At 35.9% G+C, this 23,948-nt stretch overlaps 1 protein-coding gene across 3 annotated transcripts; it reads left to right on the plus strand.

Moving 5' to 3' along the window:
- Positions 1 to 291: 291 nt before the first annotated feature.
- On the plus strand, positions 292 to 22,171 carry CEP44 (centrosomal protein 44). Of its 3 annotated transcripts, XM_054701047.1 has the most exons (13): positions 292 to 340; positions 3,246 to 3,293; positions 6,268 to 6,290; positions 8,076 to 8,210; positions 11,760 to 11,907; positions 13,068 to 13,214; positions 13,613 to 13,735; positions 15,700 to 15,870; positions 16,890 to 17,096; positions 17,815 to 17,890; positions 20,029 to 20,150; positions 20,405 to 20,442; positions 21,209 to 22,171. In XM_054701047.1, the coding sequence occupies exons 4-13, from the start codon at positions 8,119 to 8,121 to the stop codon at positions 21,255 to 21,257; spliced, it is 1,173 nt and encodes a 390-aa protein (XP_054557022.1). In that variant the 5' UTR covers positions 292 to 340; positions 3,246 to 3,293; positions 6,268 to 6,290; positions 8,076 to 8,118; the 3' UTR covers positions 21,258 to 22,171. The 3 variants fall into 3 exon arrangements, with proteins under 3 accessions (XP_054557022.1, XP_037382349.1, XP_037382350.1); XM_037526452.2 differs by lacking the exon at positions 6,268 to 6,290; XM_037526453.2 differs by lacking the exons at positions 292 to 340; positions 3,246 to 3,293; positions 6,268 to 6,290; positions 8,076 to 8,210 and adding an exon at positions 8,843 to 8,946.
- The last annotated feature ends 1,777 nt before the right edge of the window (positions 22,172 to 23,948 follow it).

Consider the following 23,948-nt stretch of genomic DNA (forward strand, 5'->3'; position numbering starts at 1 on the left):
CATAGAGGCTCCTTTTCTCCCTTAGCAGCCCGGGCCCCTCGGAGCATCAACCCTACCCCCGCTGCTAGCCTGCCGCTGGCGATGCGGCCAGCCGCTGAGAACGGCTCCCGGCAGGGTCGGACTCCTCAGCGGCCCGGACGAGCCGTGTGGAGAATCTGCTGCGAGGAATCGCCGGCCGCTGGGCCGCCGGCAGCTCTGCAGGGCCGGCCGCGGCGCGTCGCGGGCTGCGACCCTCGTCGCGGATACAAACGGTCGGCGCGGGACGCGCGCGGGGCGCGGGCGGCGGCCGCTGGGACTCGGGGCTGCGGGCCGGGATCGCGGGCCTCCCCGGGGCTTGCAGGTGCGGCCCCCCTTTTCCTTGGTCGTGCGGGGTCAGAGGCTTTCAGAACCCGCTGCTTTGCTCGGCGGCTGCGGGGTGCGCCCAGGAGAGCGGGGGGCTGCGCCCCAGGGCGGTGCAGGGATAGGAGCCCTTATTACCTTCCCTGCATGCCCAGGGCATACACCCTTTTATTTTATTTTATTTTATTTTATTTTATTTTATTTTATTTTAGTCAGAGAAGATATAGATGTTTTTATTGCCTTTTTAATAGCTTTTATAAATAGCAAGCACTATTCAGGGGTTTATTTAGTTTTCAAAATGTTATGACTTTTTAAATTTTTTTTAATTTTATTTTTGTGTTCCCCATACAATTGCAGCCCCCTTATTTTGACCCCAATCCCTCCTTTCCCCGCCTCTGTGACTTTTTTATCTTCACATTCAAAGTCTTAATTCATAATGCTTGCAGAGATGATTGTTCTATAAGCCTAGGAGATTTTTATTTATTTTTTTAAACACTATTTGCGTGCCCCCACCCCCTCAGGCGGAGTCCCCATAGAGTTTCCTTCCCCAAAGCACCCGTGCACCATCACCTCAGTCCCCTATGCTCCTCCCTCCCTCCCTCTGATCCCTCTCCCTCCTCCTCCCCTGCAGGATGTCTCTGATTTGTAATTGTCTGTTTTTGCTTTGTTGTGTTTTGTGCTGTTTTTATTTTTTTACACCGATGTCTTATTTGGGTCCCCTATATTCCTGTTATAAGTGAAACAATCCGCTATTTTCCTTTTTCCTTCTGGCTTATTTCACTGAGCATAATTCTTTCTAGATCCACCCACGTTGCTGTGAATGGCATGAGTTTATCTTTTTTGATTGCGGAATAATACATCCTTTTGCTAACAACGAAGAGGGAAGAGTCCTGGCAGCTCTTCCTCTCTGATTCGCTTATGTCTTTAGGTTGCAAAGTTTATCGGCTGATTCCTCCTATTGGATCCGAGGAACCATCTGCTTTTCTGAAGTATCGCCTAGAAGGAAGAAATGAAAAATAGATCACGTTTGATTTCTCTGATGTTTCAAATATTTCACCACCGTCCTAGAGGGCTAGATTTTTCCCTCCTTAGGGAAGAAATTAACCCCGAAATTGATTCTGGAATTATGGCTACACTAGGTTCTTTTTCTAAAATCAGCCACATTTATATGTGAACACAGCAGCTTCCCTGAGTTCTGTATTTTTTCCTTACTCCCTCCCCTCCGCTCCTCCTATTTTCTCAAGTTTTCCCTTTCCGATACCATTCTCCTTATTTATTAGAGCGGGTTTCCGTGTTATCTCCCTCCTCCTCCCCTGCAGGATGTCTCTGATTTGTAATTGAGAGGAGAGGAGGGACTTTTGGAAACTTGATTTTCCTAATCACTCCACTTCCTTTTTATTTTTGATGCACGGTGTTTAGATAATATCTGTTGTTGTGAACTATGTCACAAATTTAGTCATCTACCATAGTAGATGAGTTTAGGTGCTTCATTCCAAACAATATTCTTAACCGCATTCAGTGGCATTCTGTTGGGAGGATCTTTTCATGACATCTAACAGCATTGAGAAAAACCTTAAGCCGCCATGGTGCACCGCTTTCGCCACGCCTCCCCTAGTAAATTAAGTTGGACAGAGCACTCTCTGGAGGAAACCTGCGAGCAATACTGAGAACTTCTTAATGGTTGGAATATATGTTACTCCTTTTAATTTACCTTGATGAGTAATGAACCACCTCTTAATTTACTTTGATAAGGATTGTAAAATTAAAATGTCAACCAGTTTTTAAAATAACAAATTTTTCATCTCCAAATACCATGTTAAAATATGTATCTTGTGCATGAAAATGTAGAGGGGTAGCTGTAATTTTTTTCTGTAATTCTCACTTTTTAAAAATTCCTTTATTTTCTATACTTTTTTTTATCACTTATCTCCTTCACCTACAGATCCAAGCTGTACTTGTCTCTTACTCTTCTTCAAAATATTTATTCTGCTGGTACTGAAGAGGATGTGTTCCAGGGACATACTTTGTTGTCAGAAATTCCATTATCAGAGGTAGAAATGATATGAGATATTGATAATATCTATTTCAGGATTTAAAAGAAGGTGGAAAGATACCATAAAACGTTAAATGGTACAAAATTATATGTGCTGAAAATATGGACTCTCCATCTGGGGGGAATTAAAGTCTGGGGAAAGAGACAATTTGTTTTAAAGTTATAGAATGACTGGGTGGGGAGGGAGCCACTAGAATTGTGGGTTTGGAACGTAGAACAAGCTTAGACCTACTTGTTGTATTAACCAATGTCAGCATCCAAGAATAAGTTTTTTTCAGTTACAGCCAAATTAGTTACTATTTCATCTTTCCCAGGAAAGTGAAGGCTATTCTTGGAAGTTATTTCTCTTATTGCTTCTGTTTGCTCATTTACCACCAAGTTGTCCTAAAAAAAGATGTTAAATGAAGGTTACCTTGCCCTCTATTTTGTATAATGTGATTTCAGGGTATCTTTCTCTTTTTCTGACTATCTCCCATTTAATAGTACCTAAAGTTGTCTCTGCCTAAAAAATGTAAATGTTTAGTAGGCATAATGAGTTGACTGAAAAATACTAAAACTATGCCTGAGAGTGTACATTTTCTTTATCATGTTGATGAAGGAAAGGAGATTTGGAGTAAGAAGGTACTGTGTTCCTAAGGAGGTGAAAGGTGTATAGAATTCCATGGCTTGGGCCTTAACATAGAAAGCTTAATAAGTTTAGGAATTTGCAAATTGCTAGCCTGATTTATCTCAGGTTATGTGTCAACACAGAGGTGTAAGGAGTCCTGGGCAACTGCTGGAATTTTTAGTAGTGGGAAAAGATCAGACTAACTCATCTGATTTCTAAAATGTGCTGTTGTCTTTTTAATCACAGTGACTTCATTTCAAAGAAGGTTCATTCCCAGAGGGTCCATTATTTAAGGTATTGTTATATATTTTCTTCTATGAAGTTTCTATGGGCAGTTAAAGGAGATATGTTTAAATGTACTGTTGAGCTTTGCCATTTTGGCCGATTAGATTTATAACACAGAAGCGTTTTATCTCCATCTGGCAAATGATTTTAACTATTTACCTTTCTATTTATTTTATAAACCTCCTTTGGGAATAGCATTCTCTGAGAATTTAATGAAAGTCCTACATGCTGTAACATGAGTCATTTAAAATATAATTCCATGGTATTATGTTGAGATTTTAAATAATTTAAACATTGTATTTGAAATCTCAAGTTGTGTTCATTAATTTGGTATGTATTTATGTATGCATATTTGCATTATGTATTTTTTTTTTTTTTGAGTCCTAATCCTGTTTCGCAAGCTCCTTGTATATTAGCTTTAAAACATACAACCAATAAATTTTCCCAAGCAATTGTTAATAGTTCACCCTTTCATTGCCCTGGGTGAGTTTCAGGTGCTCTGCAGTCTCACATTTTTTATCAACTTTTAACTTTCTAATAATTACACTATTTGAGTATCTTTTCACATGTTTACTTTTTTGTAAAGCTCTTGTTCAGATCTTTTTCCTGTTTTTCTGTTGTCTTCTGTTTTCTGACGGCTTTGTAGGAAGTAACTTAGATATGAATTTTTGTGAGTTATATGTATTGCAGCAGCAGCATCTGCTCATTGGCTTATCATTCTCTTCTCTTTTGATGAACAGAAGTTCCTAATTTTAATGTGATTTATCACTCCTAAGATATTTTTCTTTACCTGAAGATCATAAAGAGATTCTCCTCTGGGATCTCCAGAAAGCCTGATTACTTTACATTTCACATATAGTTCCTCAACAAACCTGGAATTAATTTTGCGAAGGCTGTGATGTCTCCTTTAGATCAAGGTGTCAAGATTTATTTATTACATCTGGATATTTGATTGCCACAGTACCACTAGGAAAAGACCATCCATTCTTCACAGCTACTCAGCAACAACTTTGTCATGAGTCTAGTGTCATTATGTGCATGGTCTGTATCTAGACTCTATTCTATTCCAGTGTTCTATTTGTATGTCTTTTCACTAATTCCAAATTTAGCTTGGTAATGTGTCTTTATGCCTTAATAGTTAAGTCCTTCAATTTTTATCTTGAAGATAGTGTTAGTTATCCTTTATCTCTTTCATTTCTATATAAATTTTACAATCAGGTTGTTAGTTTTCTCCTAAAAATTCTCCTGCAGGGATTTTTTTTTTTTAGGGGGTGAAGGGGATGGATTAAATCTCTCAATCAATTTATTTAGTCATCTATGCCTTGATCAAGATGTATACCTCCTTCAATTTAGGACTACTTTAATAATTGATAAAAGTTTACAGTTTTCTGTTTGAGGCCTTTTACACTTTTTTCTATGTTTATTCACATGTTTATAATATGTATTGATGCTATAGTGAATTATTTATACATGCATAATTTTAAAACATTTTCTAATGATTTGGAAATACAGAGAAAACAATTTTTGTATATTGGCTTCTATCCAGAGCAGCCTTGCTAACTTTCTTTTGGATATTTTCATAAACAGTTATGTCATCTGTGAAAAATGACATTATTTTCTTCCTTTTTGGCTTTCATTCCTCTTATATCTTTTTCTTGTGTTTTTGTGCTACCTCGGACCCCAAGTACAATGTTGACTAGAAATGATGAGAGTAGGTAATTTTACCTCATTCTCATCGTAATAAGAAAAGTTGCTGTTTTTCACCATTAAATATGGTGTTTGCATCAGATTTTTTACAGATAGCCTTTGTCAGTGCAAGCAGCTCCCTTCTCTTCCTGATACCCTGAGAAATATATTATGAATGAATGTGGAATTTTATCAAGTGCTTTCTGCATGTATTCAAATGACTAAGATTTTTTTCTCCTTTTTCAATCTATTAAATTATATTGATTGATTTTTTTTGTCTTAGATGTTGTGTTATAATCCAATATTACTTTATTAGTTTTGTTTAAATTTTTTGGCTTTGACTGTGGGGAGATGTTTCATTTGACTCCTGTGTCCCTTTGACACTTGTGGAATCACTGTGGGATAGGTTTGTTTGTTTTTGTGCGTGTACTTGCTTGCCTTCTTGAACTACACAGTGCTTCAGATTAATCTTGCGTATTGCCTGCTTTGGTCTTAGAATTGTCCATAGCTCCAAGGAGCCCTGTTGTTGTTTTTTTAATTAGAGAATAACATTACACACCAAGATCTGAATGCTAGCATGCTCTTTACTGCTGAGGTGTAATTGCTTTTAGTTATTTTCAGCTGACAGAAAATACGAGTCTGTATTCTAAGATATCTGCATATACAGACATACGTATAAATATTTCAATATGACATATATTAAACTACACATGAGTTCATGCTGATGTCTCTAACTAACCAATTAGACATGGGTCATTGTGCTCTCCTGCCCTTTCTTGTCTGTAAACTCTCATTCCAGCAGTGAGAAACTTGGCTCCTACTATTCAGCCATCTCTGTATTTGTTTAATTTCAGTATAGATGTATAGAAGTATCAGAATTAACTCGTTTGCAAGTGAGATGCAGAATGACAATGTCTAGTTCATACCATGCAGTTGATTTTACCTTTCATGTCACAGGCTCCGCTCATTTCCCAAGTTACTTAGTCATCATCTTTTCAACCTATTCCCTTTTATGAGACTGCTTCACACTTAGATTCTTCGTCACAGTCTGCATTCCTCCTGGAGATTGCCCAGCTTCCTAAATGATTATTTTAAATTTGCATGCATTAAGGTTCACTCTCTATACTGTACAATTCTGTATGTTTTGACAAATGCATAATTTCATACTCTGCCATTACAGTATTAGATTATTTCACCTCTCTAAGAACTTCCCCTGTACTACCTGTTCAAACCGTCTCTTTTCCTTCTCAGAAACCTTAACAGCCACTGATCTTTATAATTTTTATTGTCTCTACAGTTTTGCCTTTTCCAGAATGTCATGTAAGTAAAATCATATGTATGTGTAGCACTTATAAACTTTTTTTTTTTCATTTAGCAATATGCATTACCTTCCCTCCATGTCTTTATATGGCCTTACAGCACTTACTTGTTTTATTACTGAATAATATTCCATTGTATGGATGTACCACAGATTTCACTCATTCACTTTTTCAGGGACATCTTGATTGATTTTAGTTTTTGATGGTTATGAATAGAGCTGCTGTAAACATCCCTGTAATATCTTGTATGTATATAAGTTTTTAAGTCAACTGGGTAAATACTTACCAGCACAATTGCTGATTATCTCTTAAGACTATGTCTGGCTTTGTAAGAATTTACCAAACTGTCTTCCGAAATGGCTAAACCATTTGCATTCCCACGATCAATAAATGAGAATTCCTGTTGTTCATAGTCCTCATAAGCATTTGGTAGCATTGTTTTTTGTTGTTTTTTTTTTTGGTTTTTTTTTTTTTTGGATTCTGGCCATTTGGCTCTAGCCACTATCGGTGTGTAGTAGTATTATTATTGTTGTTTGCTCTTTTTTAATTTGCAATTACCTAATGGCATATTGTGGAACATCTTTTATTATATGCTTATTTGCCATCTGTATCTCTTTGATGAGATGGATGTTCAGATATTTTGCAAATTTCTTAATTGGCTTGTTTGTTTTCTTACTCTTAAATTTAAGTTCTTGTGTATTTTGGCAACAGTCTTTTATCCAGCATGTGTTTTGTAAATATTCTTTCCTAGTCTGTGGCCTGTCTTTTTAGTCTCTTAACAGTGTCTTTTGAGGAACAGAGGATTTTAATAAAATCCAACTTATTTTTTTATTGCATGTAAAAAATGTACATGCAGAAACCCAGGGAAGCAGAGAGGTAGTTGCTTAGCTGAGGGACTTATGTTTGCGTGGGGTAGGGGTGGGGTGGAGAAAGTGAAAAATCTACGGTTTAGGACCTCCATGTATGGATTTTCAAATAATCATTCTTATTTCAACCTCTTGGCCTAACGCTATAGCCTTATCAAAAGTATTGGACATCCTCATTTCTGAACCTATATCCAGCTCTTTCTTCCTGAACAGACAGATGGAATTGACTGCCTTTTCTGCTCTACTAGTTTGCTTATTACCACCCACCTATCTGCTTTCTATATTCTAAATTTTGTTGATACCTCTTCTGTCATTTGGAGTTCATTTTAGTTCCCTGGTCATTATATATATGCTTGTTAATCAATTAGTTTCATATTAGTGGTGTTTAGAAAAGGACATGAAAGCATCATGTATTAAATACCAGCCATATTTAAGTAGCTGAACCTGAATTTCTTTTAACTTGCCAATTTTTATTTTTTAAGCAAAATATCTGATTGGTAAACTACGTGAGGTCAGAGTCCTCAGAATAATGAATAAGTTTGTACTTTGTCTCCTTTTTTAAACTAATTTTAGTATAACCTATATAAACATCCAAAATAGTCATTGAGGGAGATTATTTGGGGTTGGAGTGATGTGACTTCCCAAATGGTACTTTGTTGTTCAAAATAATGTATTGGAGCAGGTGTCACTTGTAAGAATATAAACAAGGCAAGTCTGTTTTTTGCTGTGGAAAAGACATTGGGGGAAAAAGCACACCTGACATTCAAGAACATAGAGTAGATGCAAGATAGTATTAGTTGGAAAAGGAAGAGATAAGCCAGGGGGGGAAAGCTGGGGTAAGATAAATAAGGTAAGTGCCTGTAGGAGACACAGCAAAACTGTGTAGACTTACTCAGTGTTTCATGGATTTTTATGTTTAGGTGAAAAGATTATTTTAAAAGCTGATGCTGTATGTAATGTGAAATGATGGCAACAGGTGACTTAAAAAGAAGCTTAAGAAACCTGGAACAAGTGCTTCGCTTGCTGAATTATCCTAAAGAAGTAGATTGTGTAGGGTAAGCTATAATACCGAATTTATTTGTTTTCTTTTTGGTAATGGTTTGAGATAACATTTGACATGGAATGTCTAAAGAGATATATGGCTTTTATTGGTTTTTTTAAAGGTTTTCATTGAAATGATTAAAATATTTGAGAAAGCAGGAAATTGATGAGTTTGCTTCCAAGTATGAGTTAATGGAAAATTGCATCCCGAGTTTTCAACTGTGTTTAGTAACAGAAGCACAGTGTATATCAGTACACAACTTGGTCTCTGTAAAGCTTTTGAACTCATAGAAGTGTAACTTTATTAAGTATATAATTTGCTACCCTCTATGTTCTGTCGATGGCATTTCTTTTTGATTTGAAAGACTGTAGATAATAGCTCTTTTATTACAATTTATACCATGTTTGAAGACAGGTATTAAGTTATCTCAGTTAAAGGGCCCTCTCTGGCCCTTTCACTTCACTTTCTGAGATGATTTACTTGCTTTGTGAGTGTGGCAGCGTACATTTCTCCTGAATTCATGCCAATTGAATGTGGACTCCTGCCATCCTCTGTCTCTCATTACCTCTCTTCTTCTTACCTGGAATTATTGATTGAGTAAATAGTTCCCCACTAGAATGTAAGCTGAATTCTAGAACTTTGTTTTGTTCACTATTGTATACCATGCCTAGAATTGTGCCTGGCATACTTAGGAGCAATCAGACATTTAAGGAGTATCAAGGGACAAGTCTGATTAGGCATATATTCCAGTAAGTGGAGTGAAACTTGGTTAAACTAACGGCTGTGTAGAACCCTGGAGTAATTGGCTTTCCGTATAAGAACCAATGTGAGGCAGACAAGGAGAAAGTGGAGCTCTAATGACTGTTATTACAGGTATTACATGTGACAAGCAGAAGGTATTCCATAGTATGGTTCAATAGTATGTACCAGTCATATCTTGAATCCTCAAACAGGAAAATCTCTACCACTCAGTTTTGCCAGTTCTTAACCAGCTTAAGTAGCCAAATATTCCTCTTACTACTTTAAGTATCTTAGATGTCTGTTCAAGAGATAATTCTCTTGTCTTCCAAGTATAGTGTTTAACACAGATTTTCTTCCTGAGTCAAGCATATCATTAAAATCAGCAATTTTTCGATGACTCCTTAGCAGTAATATCTGCAGTATCCATTGAGGTAGGTAACATTCCTTGCTGTTGGTCCTTCAAATTGCTTTCCCTCCACCCTCACATACACAGACCCCACATATTTTGGTTCTTGCTACTTTTTCCCATTTTAAAATTTTTTCTTGCTATCTGCCATTTTTTGTGTTGGTTTGCCTGTTTGTAATATGTTTTTCTTATAATTTCTAATCAAAGTGCTTAGAAACTAGATTATCAAAATTGTTTGGGATTTTTGAGGTGCAATGCAGATCTGATTGTCTTCTATTTATAATGTACATAAAATGAATAGATTTTGCTATTCAAAAGGGTTTTTTGTTTTTTTTTTTTTCATTTTCTATTTTTGAAGTGTCATGCAAATAGATAAGGTTGCTAGTGTGGTTTTCTCATCAGGTAATCGTATTCATAAACATGAAAGAAACAATTTGTATTTGTTCTGAAAAATAAAACGTGCTATCATCTTAAATTTGTTCTTTGACTTATTAAGAAAAACTTGGGCAGAGGTTATGTACATGTCTTGAATTTTGGGGAAAACGAATCTTTCACATAGGAACATTTTTACTTCAGTTGAACAAATACAACTGGTTATTTCTACAAATACCTCTGTACTTTGCTGTGGGGGACTCTGAAGGTACTTCACATTCAGAAATAAGATACATGTGTATAAACAATTAGAAAACAGTGTAGGACCTCCCCGGTGGTGCAACAGGTTGAGGGCAGCACTGTGAAGTTGTCCGCAGCCTTTGCAGCACCGGTTCAATTCCCCGCCAGCCAGGGAGATATCCACATGACACAGCAGACCTCTCCTGTCTTGGGCACTGCTCCCCTCAGCAGTGTTTTCGGTCATCTGCCTATTCTGCTCCCTGCTCTGTCTCTGGTGAATTCTCTCACCCTCTCACGCCTCTGGCCTGTACCCCAGTTCTTGTATTAATAAATAAATCTTAAAAAAAAAAAAAAGAAAGAAAACAGTATAAGAGTATGAGACAGCAGATTCTGAAGATGCTGGGCATCATTTCAGGTGAGATCAGTATGGATCTGAAAGTTGAGGGTGAGGGTGGCTTCATTTCCATGAAGGCATGGGATGTGACAAATTATTCATAAAGAATGAGTAATAGTTAGATAACAAAGCACTGGATGCCTTACTGGACCGGAGGAATTAGCATAAGCTACTAAGGGCCAGATGTAGTGGACGATGGTAAACCGATCAGGCTGGTCACAGTCAATACCTTTTTCAGTCCCATCTTCCTCATCAGTAACTTAAATTTCATAATGCTTTATCTTTGTGGATTTGTGATAAAAAGCAGATGAGGTAATGTAGCAAGTGTTTTCAAAACCATGTACCTGAGTACTGTGAGGTGGTACATTTGTTTCGTGAGTAGGAAAATATGGACTAAATTGAGTAAGACTAGACTTTGGAAAATCAGTAAATACTGCAATGAAGTGACGGTCCGTATTAAACAGCTATTGTAAGCTAAGCTTTGGAAAGAACCCAAATGCCCAAAAATAGATGACTAGATCAAGAAGATGTGGTACAGGGCCTCCCCAGTGGCGCAGGCGGTTGAGCGCTGGGTTGCGAAGCTGCCCGCAGCCTCTGCAGTGCCGGTTCGATCCCCAGCTGCTCCCCGGCCATCAGAGGAGGGTCCCACATGACGCACAGACCTCTCCTGCCGCCCGCTGCTCCCCTCAGCAGTGTACTTCGGTCCTTCTGCCTGCTCTGCTCCCTACTCTGGCTCTGGTGAATTCTCTTGCCCTCCCCTGCTTCTGACTGTACCCAGGGCTTGTATAAATAAATCTTTAAAAAAAAAAAAGAAGACGACGTGGCACATATACACAATGGAATATTACTCAGCAATCAAAAAAGATAAACACATGCAATTTGCAGCAACATGGATGGAGCTGGAAGAGATCATGTTCAGCGAAATAAACCAAAAAGAAAAAGAAAAATACTGGATGGTCTCACTCATAGCAGGAATCTAGAAAACCTAAATAAGGGACCAGGAAAAAGAATAACTCTAAGAAAGAAAAAAATCAAAATCAATAAACAACTATGAACCAGAGACACACTTTGGTGGGGGGGGGGCAGGGAAAGGAGGGATTGGGATCAAAATCAGGGGGTTGCAATTGTATGGGGAAATATAAAAATAATTTAAAAAAAAAATCAATGAAACCAAAAAAAATAAAAATAATAAATAGCTATTGTAAGTTTTTGAGCTTGGACAATAGTATTTCATAGTAATTTGGCTAGGCTGATGTACTGTAAGGGATGGAATTTAGTCTTGTGCATCAGCTAATAATTACGGCTCTAATGTTAATTTATAAAGTATCAACAAGAGTTCTTACATGTCCTTGATTGTCTAACTATAGAATTATGCTCATTAGAAATCTTTTTCTTTTTTTTTCTAACAGCTTGGTTAAAGGAGACACAGCAGCGTCTTTGCCCATCATCAGCTACTCTCTTACCTCATATTCACCTTATATAGCAGAACTTCTTGTGGAATCCAATGTGGAGCTGATAGCAAAGAATGACTTGCGCTTTATCGATACTGTCTATAAGGTATTTTGAGTTTATGAAACAATAATTATTTTAAAAGTCTGATGGTATTTTAAGGTTGTGTAAATAATAATTCCTTAAATATGTGTAGCACATGACAAGTACTTTCTTACGCATTTATGCCATTTAACTCAGTCCCTATTGCAATCAAGATGTTATTCATATTTTAATAAATGTGACAACTGGTAGATTTTGTTACTAGTTATTTGCCCTTTTAGATTAAATTTTCGTAAAATTTAGTCTACTGGAAAAAGTTGGAAAGAAATATGATTATAACGATTAGAGTTTGTTATCCATAAAATTATGAATTACTTTAGCTGTGTATAAGGAGGAACAGCAGCTTTGACTGAGATATTCTGTTCCTTGGGGCCTAACACCATATTTATATCTACTGTAGTATCAACATCTATATACTATCTGTATATTGATTAATTTTATTTTATTTTGAAAAACCCTACTTGCTGTCATTAATTTTTGTTCAAATATTTTGGATAATATTTTTTTAATAATTTTTTAAATAATAAAGCCCATTTATCAAATCAGATCTTTTTTGTTGTTGTTGTTGAGAGTTGCATTTGACAGAATAAGAGTTTTTATATACAGAGTCTCTGCTTAATCTTCCCTTTCTTTGTCTCTCACCTTAGAAAGCTTCCATGGAAGCTAAGAGGCACTTCTAAGAAATCTTAGAACTCCACAGAGTAGGTTTTGAGAATTACTAGTGTAGTCTAGTTCTCTCATTATACAAATGAGAAATTGAAACACAGAGGCCTACTGATTTATCTAAAAATCAGGTGATGAAGAATTATAAAAAATTTATAAACCACTGTGGCTATGACAGCTGGTATGGTATTCTGGGATCCTTTCATCTGAAGGGTGCTAAGGAGTACCTCTGAGGATATTTGAGCTGTTTGATGAGCTGCTTTTCCCTACCCTCTGAACAATCCTCCGTGCTGTGGTACATGCCTCGTGCCTGTTTCTGCCTGGTCGCCTTTCCTACGTGTTCATGACCCACACCATTCCTGACGATCTCTTTAATGCCCTTTGGTTAGTGAATTGATCCTCCTCTCCTCTTAAAGACGGCATTGTACCCCTGACCACATGGCTGCTTTGGAATTTAGGGAAAACATTGCTTCTTTTTATATTGATCTGTTCCCTCTTTACAGCTTCTTCGTGATCAATTTAATTATAAACCAATCTTGACAAAAAAGCAGTTTCTCCAGTGTGGATTTGCAGAATGGAAAATCCAAATTGTTTGTGACATTCTGAATTGTGTGATGAAAAAGCACAAGGAGTTGTGTGGTCTGGAGAAGGTAATTTTATGAATAGATCTTACTGGCAGCTCTTGCTAATAGGTAGCCCAGCATTTTAATGTACAACATCAATACCCTAGACAACAATTAACATGTAGTACACTTGCTGCTTCTTCACAGGTATGGGTAACCTTATAATGCCTGATATTTGTTTTAAATGTGCTTAAACTTGTTTTTGCACATTTTTGATTTGGACTTACTTCTCCTAGACAATTAAAACATGATACATGTTTATTACTTCTTAGTTTCAAGACATGTAGTTCACTAGGTTCTCGTTATTTGGCAGTTATATTTCACATAAGAAAATTTTAGTTTTTCACATGAAAATTTTAATGATAATAGAATCAAACTTGAAGACAAATTGTATTACTTCTTAATGCTTTTTTTTTTTTTTTAAGACTCCACTACAACAAAGAAAGAAAATCAATTTCAATAAACCAGAACCTTCTTCAAGCAGTGAGAAAATATCTACAGAACCTGTTGGCATTGACATCACTGGGAGGTTTTTGACTTCGGGAAAGGTAGGAAAGCACAATGTCATACAGTTTCAAGAGTTCTCTACCTGAGTATACAGAGTCCGCTTTTCTGACTGGCATCTGGTAAAACATCATACCACATATTGTCTGGAGAACATTCTTAAAAGTTCAAATGATAGAAGTATGAAATTGAATGAGCTTTCTCTTTTTATTTCTGATTGCTCCTCATTTCTCAAAAATAGTGATGATTTATGAAGGTTTTAATATGCAATCATGAATATTCTTAACTAGACACCCAACGTCCTAAAACATGGGAACATATGAAGATTCTATCATTAGTTGTAGTGATAGGTTTTATTGATTCATTTACGTACATTTGTATTTCCATTATCAGTGTGAATTATAATGCTTGATAGTCTCTAAATCTACAATCTGGGTTTGAGTTTATATTTTGAATATTTCCTCTTTGTTGATAGAGATCTTCTCCCCATTATCTGCTTCCAGCACCTGCACCTCTGAATCCAGTACGTTAGAAATACTTTCTCTATCTTCAAAGAAAATTGGTTCTAAAATATTATTTTATGATGATACTGTGCTTTCTACTGTCTTCCATCTGGGGTAAAACCCTTCTGAGATTTAAGGTTATAATGCTAGAGAAATAATCAGAGTGTAGTTAGATAAAGGATGTAATGGTTTCTGACTGAAGTGAACTCTAGCGAGTTATTTCTCCCCAATCCAGAATACATGTGTAAATAATCAGAATCTGTTAGAAAGATAGACGTTTATGCCTTTATGAAAAAATAGTGACATTTTACTGTATGGAATGATTTATGTCAATAACTCTTATTTAAGAATTACTTGAAGCCTGTTTTGCTTCAAGTAACGAGAATAAGGAAAGGATTGATTATAAGGGACATTTGTTCAAATGCCCAGAGTTATCTAACACTTGCACATCTGACTTATCTAATTCTTATTTTGAACAATTTTATTTTCTAATTGTTAGGTCATTTATATTATATTTTGCATCCTTCCTTACCTCTAATACGTATAATAAGGAAGTTTCCTATATTGTTTTTTTTCTGCTTTCATTGTTCTTAGCACAGAACTAGGCACACTGTAAGCATTTATTAAACCTCAGTTGATACAACTACATGTATTTTTCAGTCATCTTTTTCAGTATGGGGGTTGAGGGATATTCTAAATTGTACTAACAAAGAAAGAAGCTAAATTTCAAGACATTACTCTTGCTCTTTTCCCTTAAAACAAAATTTAATCTATTACATCTAATTTCTAAATATCAGAAATTTGATTAAACATTAAAAGTATTTCAGTTTAGAAAAGTTGGAGTCTCTTGGCAAAAAAATTGTTTGCTTTCCCAGTGCTACTTGTGACTTGCCCGTCATACATGTTGAGTCCTTATACCACATGCACAAACTCTCTACAGAAAAGCAAGTGGATGGAAGAGTCCTGCATAAATGCTTGGTTTGACCTTATGCTCAGGATTTTCTCGTTGTCAGTGTTAAGTTTGTTAGCCGAAGGTCTTATGCTATGTGATTTGTTTAATAGACAAAAATTGTGATAAGTCCTGCTCCTAGAGCCAGCTTGTGCTAGGAGACTTATTTGGTTACCTTTAAAAATAACTTTATTATGGAACATTTCAAACACAGAAGTACACATTACAATTCTAGCGATTTATCAACGCTTGCTTTGCTAATCTTGTTTCGTCATTATTGAAACAATTTTCAGCATCTTTCCCTGCAAATCTGAAAACATGTTGAAACAGACATCACTAAATAGATATTTCAAAATTTTTCTATAGTCACGCTCTTAAAAATCATAACCACACTTTCATTATCACACAAAATATTAATAATAGTGCATAGTGTTTGATGTATACAATGTATGTGATGATTTCAAGATGTTCCTTTTGCAAACATAGTATGTGTACATTGAAAATAGTTGTGTGAGGAGACATTGAAGCAACTCTGACAAACTTTTCTCTTGTCTAGACGAAAGCTGTGGTGATCCGTCACCTGTATAACGAAGATGGTGTTAACATCCCTGAGGACACATCAAGTACGATAACAGATGTTAATGAAGGGTTTGAGGTGTGCGACGTAAAGCCTGCTGAAATAAAGATTCCTGAAATAAAGGTCCCTGAAATTGAGACTGAGCAACAAGTAAGTCTGAGTAGCAAATAAGCAACAAGTTAAAGGATTTCTTAACAGATAACAGTATTTCTTACTTTTATGGACATGATTATTTCAGTATTTAAAATTTGGACTATTGCTAGCCTTTTGAAGTATTAAATCATGACATATTATCTTTGTTACAAGAACTTAAGAATCAAGAAGTTTTACTGACTGTAATTCAACGGACATTATTTGCTGCTTATGTTTAGGGTCCTAGTTCAACGTTATGGGTACTTCAAAGATGTATATCATAGTGTTTGGCTTCAGGGAATTTACAATTTAGTGAGAGTGATGGAGATATAATACTCGGTACATTGAGGGTTCTCTGTCACCTACTCCCTCTATTGTTGAATGGAAAATTGGTTCCCCATTGCCTTTTCATTTCCTTTTTTGAGCCCACGCTATCCTTTTCTTTCCCTCTCAGAATACCTTTGCTATTACTTTATTGCCACCGATCCCACTAGAGGTTAGTCTCTGCAGCTTCTGCTCTGACTCCTTTTTCTGTCTTCTGGGTTGTGTGACTTCTATACATGTTTATACACTTGGCATTCATAAAACCTGTCAGATATCATGAACCTTATTTCCTGTTTCTAGGAAATTGCATAATCTCAATCCATTGCCATTTTTCTTGGTCATTTCTTCTTAGTTTTGCTTGAGGGGCTGTTCCCAGAAGTTAGTGATAGTTTCCTCATATTACCTGGTATTGTCCTAAGAGCTTTATGCTAGAACACGAACCATATGGAGTAGGTACTGTTGGTACCTTATGGTTCTCTTAGATGCAGAAATTGAAACAATGGGGTCTTAACGTTTCAGATAAGCAAGTAGTGAGAGTGTCAAAGCATTTCTGTCTCCAGAGACAACGAAACCTAACTGCCTCCAGCAAAACTTACCTCTCATGTTGTGCTGTCTTTTGTAACTACTGCAGTAAAACAAAGGAAATGGGAATACATTGATTTGTAAAGAAATTTCAGCCTGCATGTTATTATTTGTAATCCTTCTAATTTTAGGACATAAAAGTTAATCCTGAGATTGCTGCACTCCAGACTGTGCTTGCAGAATGCCAAGAGAAGCTTAAGAGACTGAGTTGGCTAGAAAGTAGATTAGATTCTTTGGAGGAGAAAATGAAAGGGAAAGTGATGGTAAATGAAAAATCCTGGACTAATCTTCTGAGTCGTATTACTCTTCTTGAAACAGAATTGCTTTTGTCTAAAAAGGTATTTTCTTTCTTTACATTTATAGATAGCTCATAGATATCTATAAATACAATGTAGTATTTCTTTTATTCATTATTATCTGTTTTCTAAACACTAAATAAGAGAATATTTAGGTCATAGGGAAATGTTTTGTTGGAATGAAGTCCTATATAGGTAACACCCCTTTTTATTGTTGTAACTGTTGGTCTCTTCAGCAGATAAGATCATCTGACAAAACTGTAAATTGAGCTTAAAAGCTGTTAATACTTGAAGTACTTGTTTATGAAAAGCTTGAAATTATTTTATAGTCTTCAAAAACACAAATGATGTGTTTCTATAAGGAAAAGTTGGCAAGAGGGAAAAAATTTTAATTTTTTTCATTCATTTACTTCAATCAGATTACAAATTTCATGGGAACAGTTACCAAATTTATCATTACCTTGTCAAATCTGAAAAATGTGTTTCTTGATTTGTTAGGGTTTCAATTTCTGGTCCTGCTCTTTCTTTCCTTCCTAGAAGTAAAGTTAGTAGATCTAAAAAGCTCATGTCTTCTCCCACATTGAAAAGATTATTTCTCATACATACAGGGATATTTCTGTATTGATTTTATAAATAAAATAGTGAAAAATATTTAAACATTTATCATACTATTTTTATATTTTATGTTTAGCAGTAAGAGTATAAAACGAGAACAATTTTCATTTCATTTCATTCTAACTTTTAAATTATATTATTTCAGAATGATAAATCTATAGAACTTAATGAGACGAGTGGAGACTATGTTTTCAGTTGTGACATCAAAAATCTGAATCCTGGTAAGTTTTTATGCTGTTGGTTGTTTGGTAAGGAGTTTTCAGAGAAGTGATTTTTATTAGTATTCTGATATTCCCAAGCCTTATTTTTTTAGAAACTGAAAAACATCTCGGAACAAAGAAAATGTTGACTTCTAGACTAATGAAGCCAAGGATTGCTAAGGACACCAGCCTACATATCTTACATGATACAGTGGTTGAATAAATTCCAGTATACAAAGTTACATATTTTTGGAGTGCTTTTACTCTTTTTTTTAATGCATGAAAGATCTGGGGTGTAGGCCAGAGGTGTTGGGGGGTGGTGCGATGGTGAGAGACAGTGGGAAGCAGAACAGGTGAAATACACTGCTGAGGGGAGCAGTGGGTAAGGCAGGAGAGGTCTGCTGCACCATTTGGGTCAGCTCCCTGGCCGGGGATCGAACTCATGCTGCAGTGGCTGGCAATAGCTTGTTAGTGCTCAGACTTTAATCCCTCTGCCACCAGGGAGGCCCCACTGTTTCTCTTTTAATTGCTAAGTGCTCTAGAATAATAAAAATGATTTCCAAAGTTTGGTAGCTTTCACTTATGTAAGTAATATATGTAAGAAAAGACAAACACACTTGTCAATAGTGTAAGATATTACAAAACTCTTGCATTTGAGCAATTCACTAATGATAAAATGAGAAGCATCTAAAATTAGTCTGTACTAAAGTCTCAGGAAAGCAATTGGAAAAATTGTCCACAGAAAGTAATATGCATTTAACTGAACCTGCTGTTGAATGTGGCTGGTGTTCTTTCCATGATCCATGCTGAACGAATGTCCCCCCCACCACCCCCAGCCTGCAAGACACCAGCTTTCTCCCACCATGAAGTTCCCCCTCCAGCAGGCTAATGGACACCTCAGAGTCTGAGTTCCCAAGGCAGGGCAGGGAGAGCCATTGCTTCACCTTCCATCCTGTCTTCCCAGTTCCTGTTTTTCTCTGAACACCCGAAGATGTTCATTATCTCCAGGAGACACCCATCTCTGTAAAGAATAACCCAAGATTGGGCATAGTGGCTCTAGTTGCTGCCTACTTTCAAATTATTTCTTAAAATTATCATTGCACAAAACCCATGGATGAAAGAACTGGGTATAGCTAGTCCTCAAGTTGTGCCAGGTGATTTTGACCCTCGAGCTCAGCTAATGGATCACCTAATGTAGGGAACTCTAATGGAGAGAGAAGAGCCAAATCGTTTTCTCTCCTTTAGAAATTTGGAATTAGGACATCAAGTGTGAGTCAGTCAAATGATGTTGAGCCTGCACTTGGCTGGCCGTTTTGGCCGAGGTGACATTGATGTGTTACAAAGGAAGGGAACAGGGAGCAAAGAGGCAAGAGTAGACAAAAGAGACTGGCTCCACTAGCCATGAAAACAAAAGCCTTTCGAGTGGTTTTAGTCCTCATGTGGTAATACTTTGTTCCCTAATTGAGGCTGTCTGGGTAGACTTCACACAATACAACTGTCTTTATGCTAACCTGCCTAAATGGGTGTATGATTTTCTTTTTCTACCTTTTTGTGTTTTTTTTGTTTTTGTTTTTGTTTTTTGCAGCCAAGTGTACTGTGAGTAAAAGGACTTAGGGGTAGTTCAGCAGGTGCATGCCTGTATGTTATTCAGTTGTAGGAAAGCTTTGCCATCATTTTGTGGAATGAATCGTATCAGGATACTGGAAATGGAAAGTTGTTCAATTCTTTAAAAAAGGAAATCTGTGTACCATGAATTTTAAGCATCTTTCCCCATATGCATCAACTCATTTCAAATAGAATGTTTCTTGATTTTAAAAAAGCATGTATTATCAGTTTTAGGAATATATTGCCACCCTTTTATGAAAAGAATATACATGAGGCAGTACCTTATATTTAAATATATTATTAACTTGTCCATTTATTCTGTTGATTGCTAGCATGATAAAGATATTACCTTTTATCATTTTTATTGGCTGATTTTTAACATCTGGCTCTCCATATGTGAGGCATTGACTTAAAGATTCATCTGTATCTGTACTAGTAGTCATTTTATATTAAAATAATCCATTTGTTTTTCTACCATCTTTTCATAATACTTCTTAGATAAATTGCCTTCTCTGTGAAAGGAAAAATTAACCTAAAAATTAATTTCTCTACAGACAAAAACTACGAGGGAAGACAAACAGACATGCCTCTGCCCCCTGGTTACGGTACACGCTCATCAGCGTCAACTGCCCGAAACTCGGCTCTTACTTACTGTGGCTTGAGAGATATTTCAGAGGTAAGGAAACCTGGCAGCTGCTTAGATAATTCTCTTTCTAGGTCAGGAGAACAAGACCACATTAGATTCAGTTGTAGATGCCATTGGCAAGAAAAATAGTGAAACTGCAAATCTTAATCTCTCTAAAAATTCTTTGTGATAAGTAAACAGTGCTTACTGCAGTGTTTTAGATTGTGTTTTATGTGTTCACAGTCCCTCTTTGGTAATGGTTTACTTTGAAAACTCTCCTGAATTTGTTGCTTTTTAAATTCAAGGAAACAACAATCCAGAGAATGGAAAGGATGAAAAAAATGTAAGTAACACAAAGGGGCAACAGAAATTCATTTCTCTGTGGGGAACTGTATTGGATTACAGGACATGTAGAATGTGCATGTGTGTTTCAAACCTTAAAGGTCTCACAATCAGGTGTGGAATTTCCTTCAGGACTCCGGTGGATAATAAATCCACTTATAGTTATGTGTTTGTAAGATGAGTCACTGTTTTGGTTTCCAGTAAGTGATGGTAAAACATTGTTGATGGAATTAATTATGAATTAAAGAGCGCAAAGATACTTTTGGGTTAATATAGTTAATCAAGAGTATATCATCTATTTTTGATAACTGATTTATCAAAATATTAAATAATATGTGTAGATTCATGGTTTGGAGACATTTTAAGTATTGTTAAAGTATCACTAGTCTTTTTCAGATAGTTATTAGTATGGTAATATTACAAATCACACTTTTCATCTATGCAAATATGAAATGATTTTTAAAGAGCAATGAAAAAAAGCAAAACGCAATGAAATTGTATAAGATTATTATGTAGCCTACTACTTTAAAAAACTATATATTTTTTTGAAGTTTGAAAAGTAACTGAAATAACTTAAACTCCAAGAATGAAAAAGACTCACAGTTGACTCTAGTTGTTTTTCCCCACCTCTGGCTATATTATTCTTAATTTATTAACATCAACTGTCCCTATAAATAAGAAAAAATTGAAACTTCTTTAAGATTCATAAGCACAATTTCAATAATCCTATGCCTCATGAATTATTAATATTATTTGTTACATTGCAGGTTTGAAGAAACTGCAGAGTTACTGAAATGTCCAAATTACCAATTATAATTGTCTGCATGAACTTCTCTAGGACTTTGGCTTCTGTATATGTATATTTTAAGGATTCTTGATATAATTTAATTGACCACAATATTTTTATTAAGAGTTTCAATTCCACTTGGTATATGAACCCTTTCCTTCAGGATTGAATAAATTCTTAAGTATTTTTGTGCTATGATTATACTACTTTACTCTGCTTTCCTTTCTTAGGAAAACGACATTTCTTTTACAGAGTGAAGTCATTAGAGCACTGTATTTCTGTGTTGACATTTGCTGGCAGTGTGCTGAGGAATATGTTTTTAAAGTACAGGCTGGAGGAGCGAGGTTTATGTCCCGTTGGAACCGTTCCAAGTGGGGCTTGCGTATTGTCCCCAGGAGGCTCGCGGACATACCCTCCTGCCACCTGTCCTGACGAACATGTTGCAGTGAAAAGTTGAAAATTAAATAAAACAAAATACAGCTATTTCCTGCTTAGTCAAAAAGCAGCAACACGTTTTCAGTTACCACCGAGGAAGGAAGGGTATGATTCTCCTTTTGTGTTTGGAAGCAGGTCAGAAAGTTCAGTGTGAAGAATGTGTTGAGTATTTTAGTGCTCCATCCGGTAACACCTTTTAAGACCAGCAGCTCGGACACAGATGGTGGCCGTCCAGTATTACAAGTCACAGGGAGGTTTTTTCACTAAATGATGTGAAGTTACATTTTTTTCTGGAGAGAGACAAAGTTTTAGATACAGTTAAATCAAGGGATAAAATGGAATTTGTTTTTAAATGTTTAGGTAAATTATTATTTTTTTTAAACGTTCCAAACATGTAATAATAGTAATCATGGGTAACTTCAATCTTGATTCCTTTATTTGGAAGGAAAAAGGAGAAGTAGTTTTTTTTTAAATTATTATATGGCTCTTCTGACTATATTTTATTTATTCGTCTATTTATGTTATATGTATAATTTTACATTTGTCACATATAAAATATTAATATTAAGTTATAATTCTGAGTAGAAGTAACTTTTAAAAAAGCATTTTTAGTATTCTAATACATATTTAGTCATTTGGCTTTAAAAATTATGAACATTTGAAATTAGCATAGAACCTTGAATTTAGTCGTTTCATTGTTTTTAGCACTAATGAATACAATTAACTTTATTTTTTTCAATTACAAAAATTAAAAAATCAAGAGAACAGTTATAAGTGAAAAACCAATTAACGTCTGAAATATCAGTACTAGCATGGAGTTACAGCCCCACCTTGTGGCTCATATGCCAGTATTTTGCCATTTATTAAAACATGATTTCCCCAAAAATACAATTATATATTTTTCCTTTTGAAAATCTCCATTTCTGTTATAGAAAGAAAACAATTTGAAATTTTCTGTGGAAAAGAATAAAAACTTGGTATTTTTCCTTTGTCTCTTTTATCCTTCTCCTTTTTTCTTTATAATCTTTTAGATGCCTTGAAACATTTCTGATACATATAGTGTGCAAAGTAGAAATATACGTTGAAAATATAGTAAAAGATGTCTTAAGTGGAAAAACAGCAACTAATAATCAGTTCATAATACCATCCACTTAGAATCTCATTCTTCAGAAATATAATAGTATACTGCTATATCGTACTCCTTTAGCAATCTAATATTTGGAAAGAAAGCAAGCAGATTTGACTTTGTTGAAGTCATGGAAGGGAAAGCCAAATGATTTAATATTCTAGCACTTTTAGAAATAGAAAAGTTTTCTCTCTTACACACTTTGGTAAGTGGCCTGTAGCAATCAGCCAGCCCCTGGTGGTGACCTTGGAAGTCTTGAGAAAATGAGGAGGGACATCAAGTCTTGGCCAGATTATTTCCAGCTACATAATTAAACCCTTTGTTAACTGGAGTTTGCACTAAGTTGAACCCCTTAATTCTCCCATAAGCCATTACAAGGTATTTCTTTTACTACCAACAAAGGCATCAGAGCTTGTGCAGCTGTCTGCTGTTCCCCGGGAAAAGTCTGGCCCTAGGACTTGGGGACCAGGGGGAGTGTGCGTGTCCCGTCCTCGCCAGACAGAATGAAGACGTCACGTCAACGCCATGAGAATTCTAGCCAAATTTAAGAATTATTATGTCAGAAAAAGTAGTTTTATCTACCTGTATATCATTTGTTTTGTGTGTGTGTGTGTGTTTTACTCTCGCATTTTTAATGTTTTAACATGTGACATATTCCTTGAAAAATAAAACTTACGACTTTGGAACTGTGTTTTTGCCACTCATTACTCACAGCTTTATGTAATTGACAGGCGCTCAGGGAGGTAATAAAAGTAAAAGGACCTTGTTGGTTTTATAAACTACAACACTTTTTGAACTCAAAAAACATCATAGATTTTATTTTTACTTTTTAACTACGTTTGTAGAGAAGGTGAAGAGGTGGTGGTACTGGGAAACGAAAATTAAACTACAAAATTAAAACTTAATTATTGTGTTGAGTGACTCTTAATGTTTCTAGTGAAAACCGCAGGTTTCTTAACTATTCAGAGTGAAAAAAACCTTTGGAAGGCAGCACTGACAGCAGCAGCAGCACTGAGAACGTGCAGATTTATTTGGGGGTAGGGGATTTTTGAAACCCATTTTCGTATTATCATGGTTTTATTTATATCGAATACTTGTAGGAACAGGGACTATTAGTGTATCTTATTTTTCTCTTTGAAGTGCACCAAATCACTAATAC

The sequence above is a fragment of the Talpa occidentalis genome, unplaced genomic scaffold (assembly GCF_014898055.3).
Source record: "Talpa occidentalis isolate TD23 unplaced genomic scaffold, MPIMG_talOcc4v2.1 talOcc4.4, whole genome shotgun sequence".
Lineage (NCBI taxonomy): Eukaryota > Metazoa > Chordata > Mammalia > Eulipotyphla > Talpidae > Talpa > Talpa occidentalis.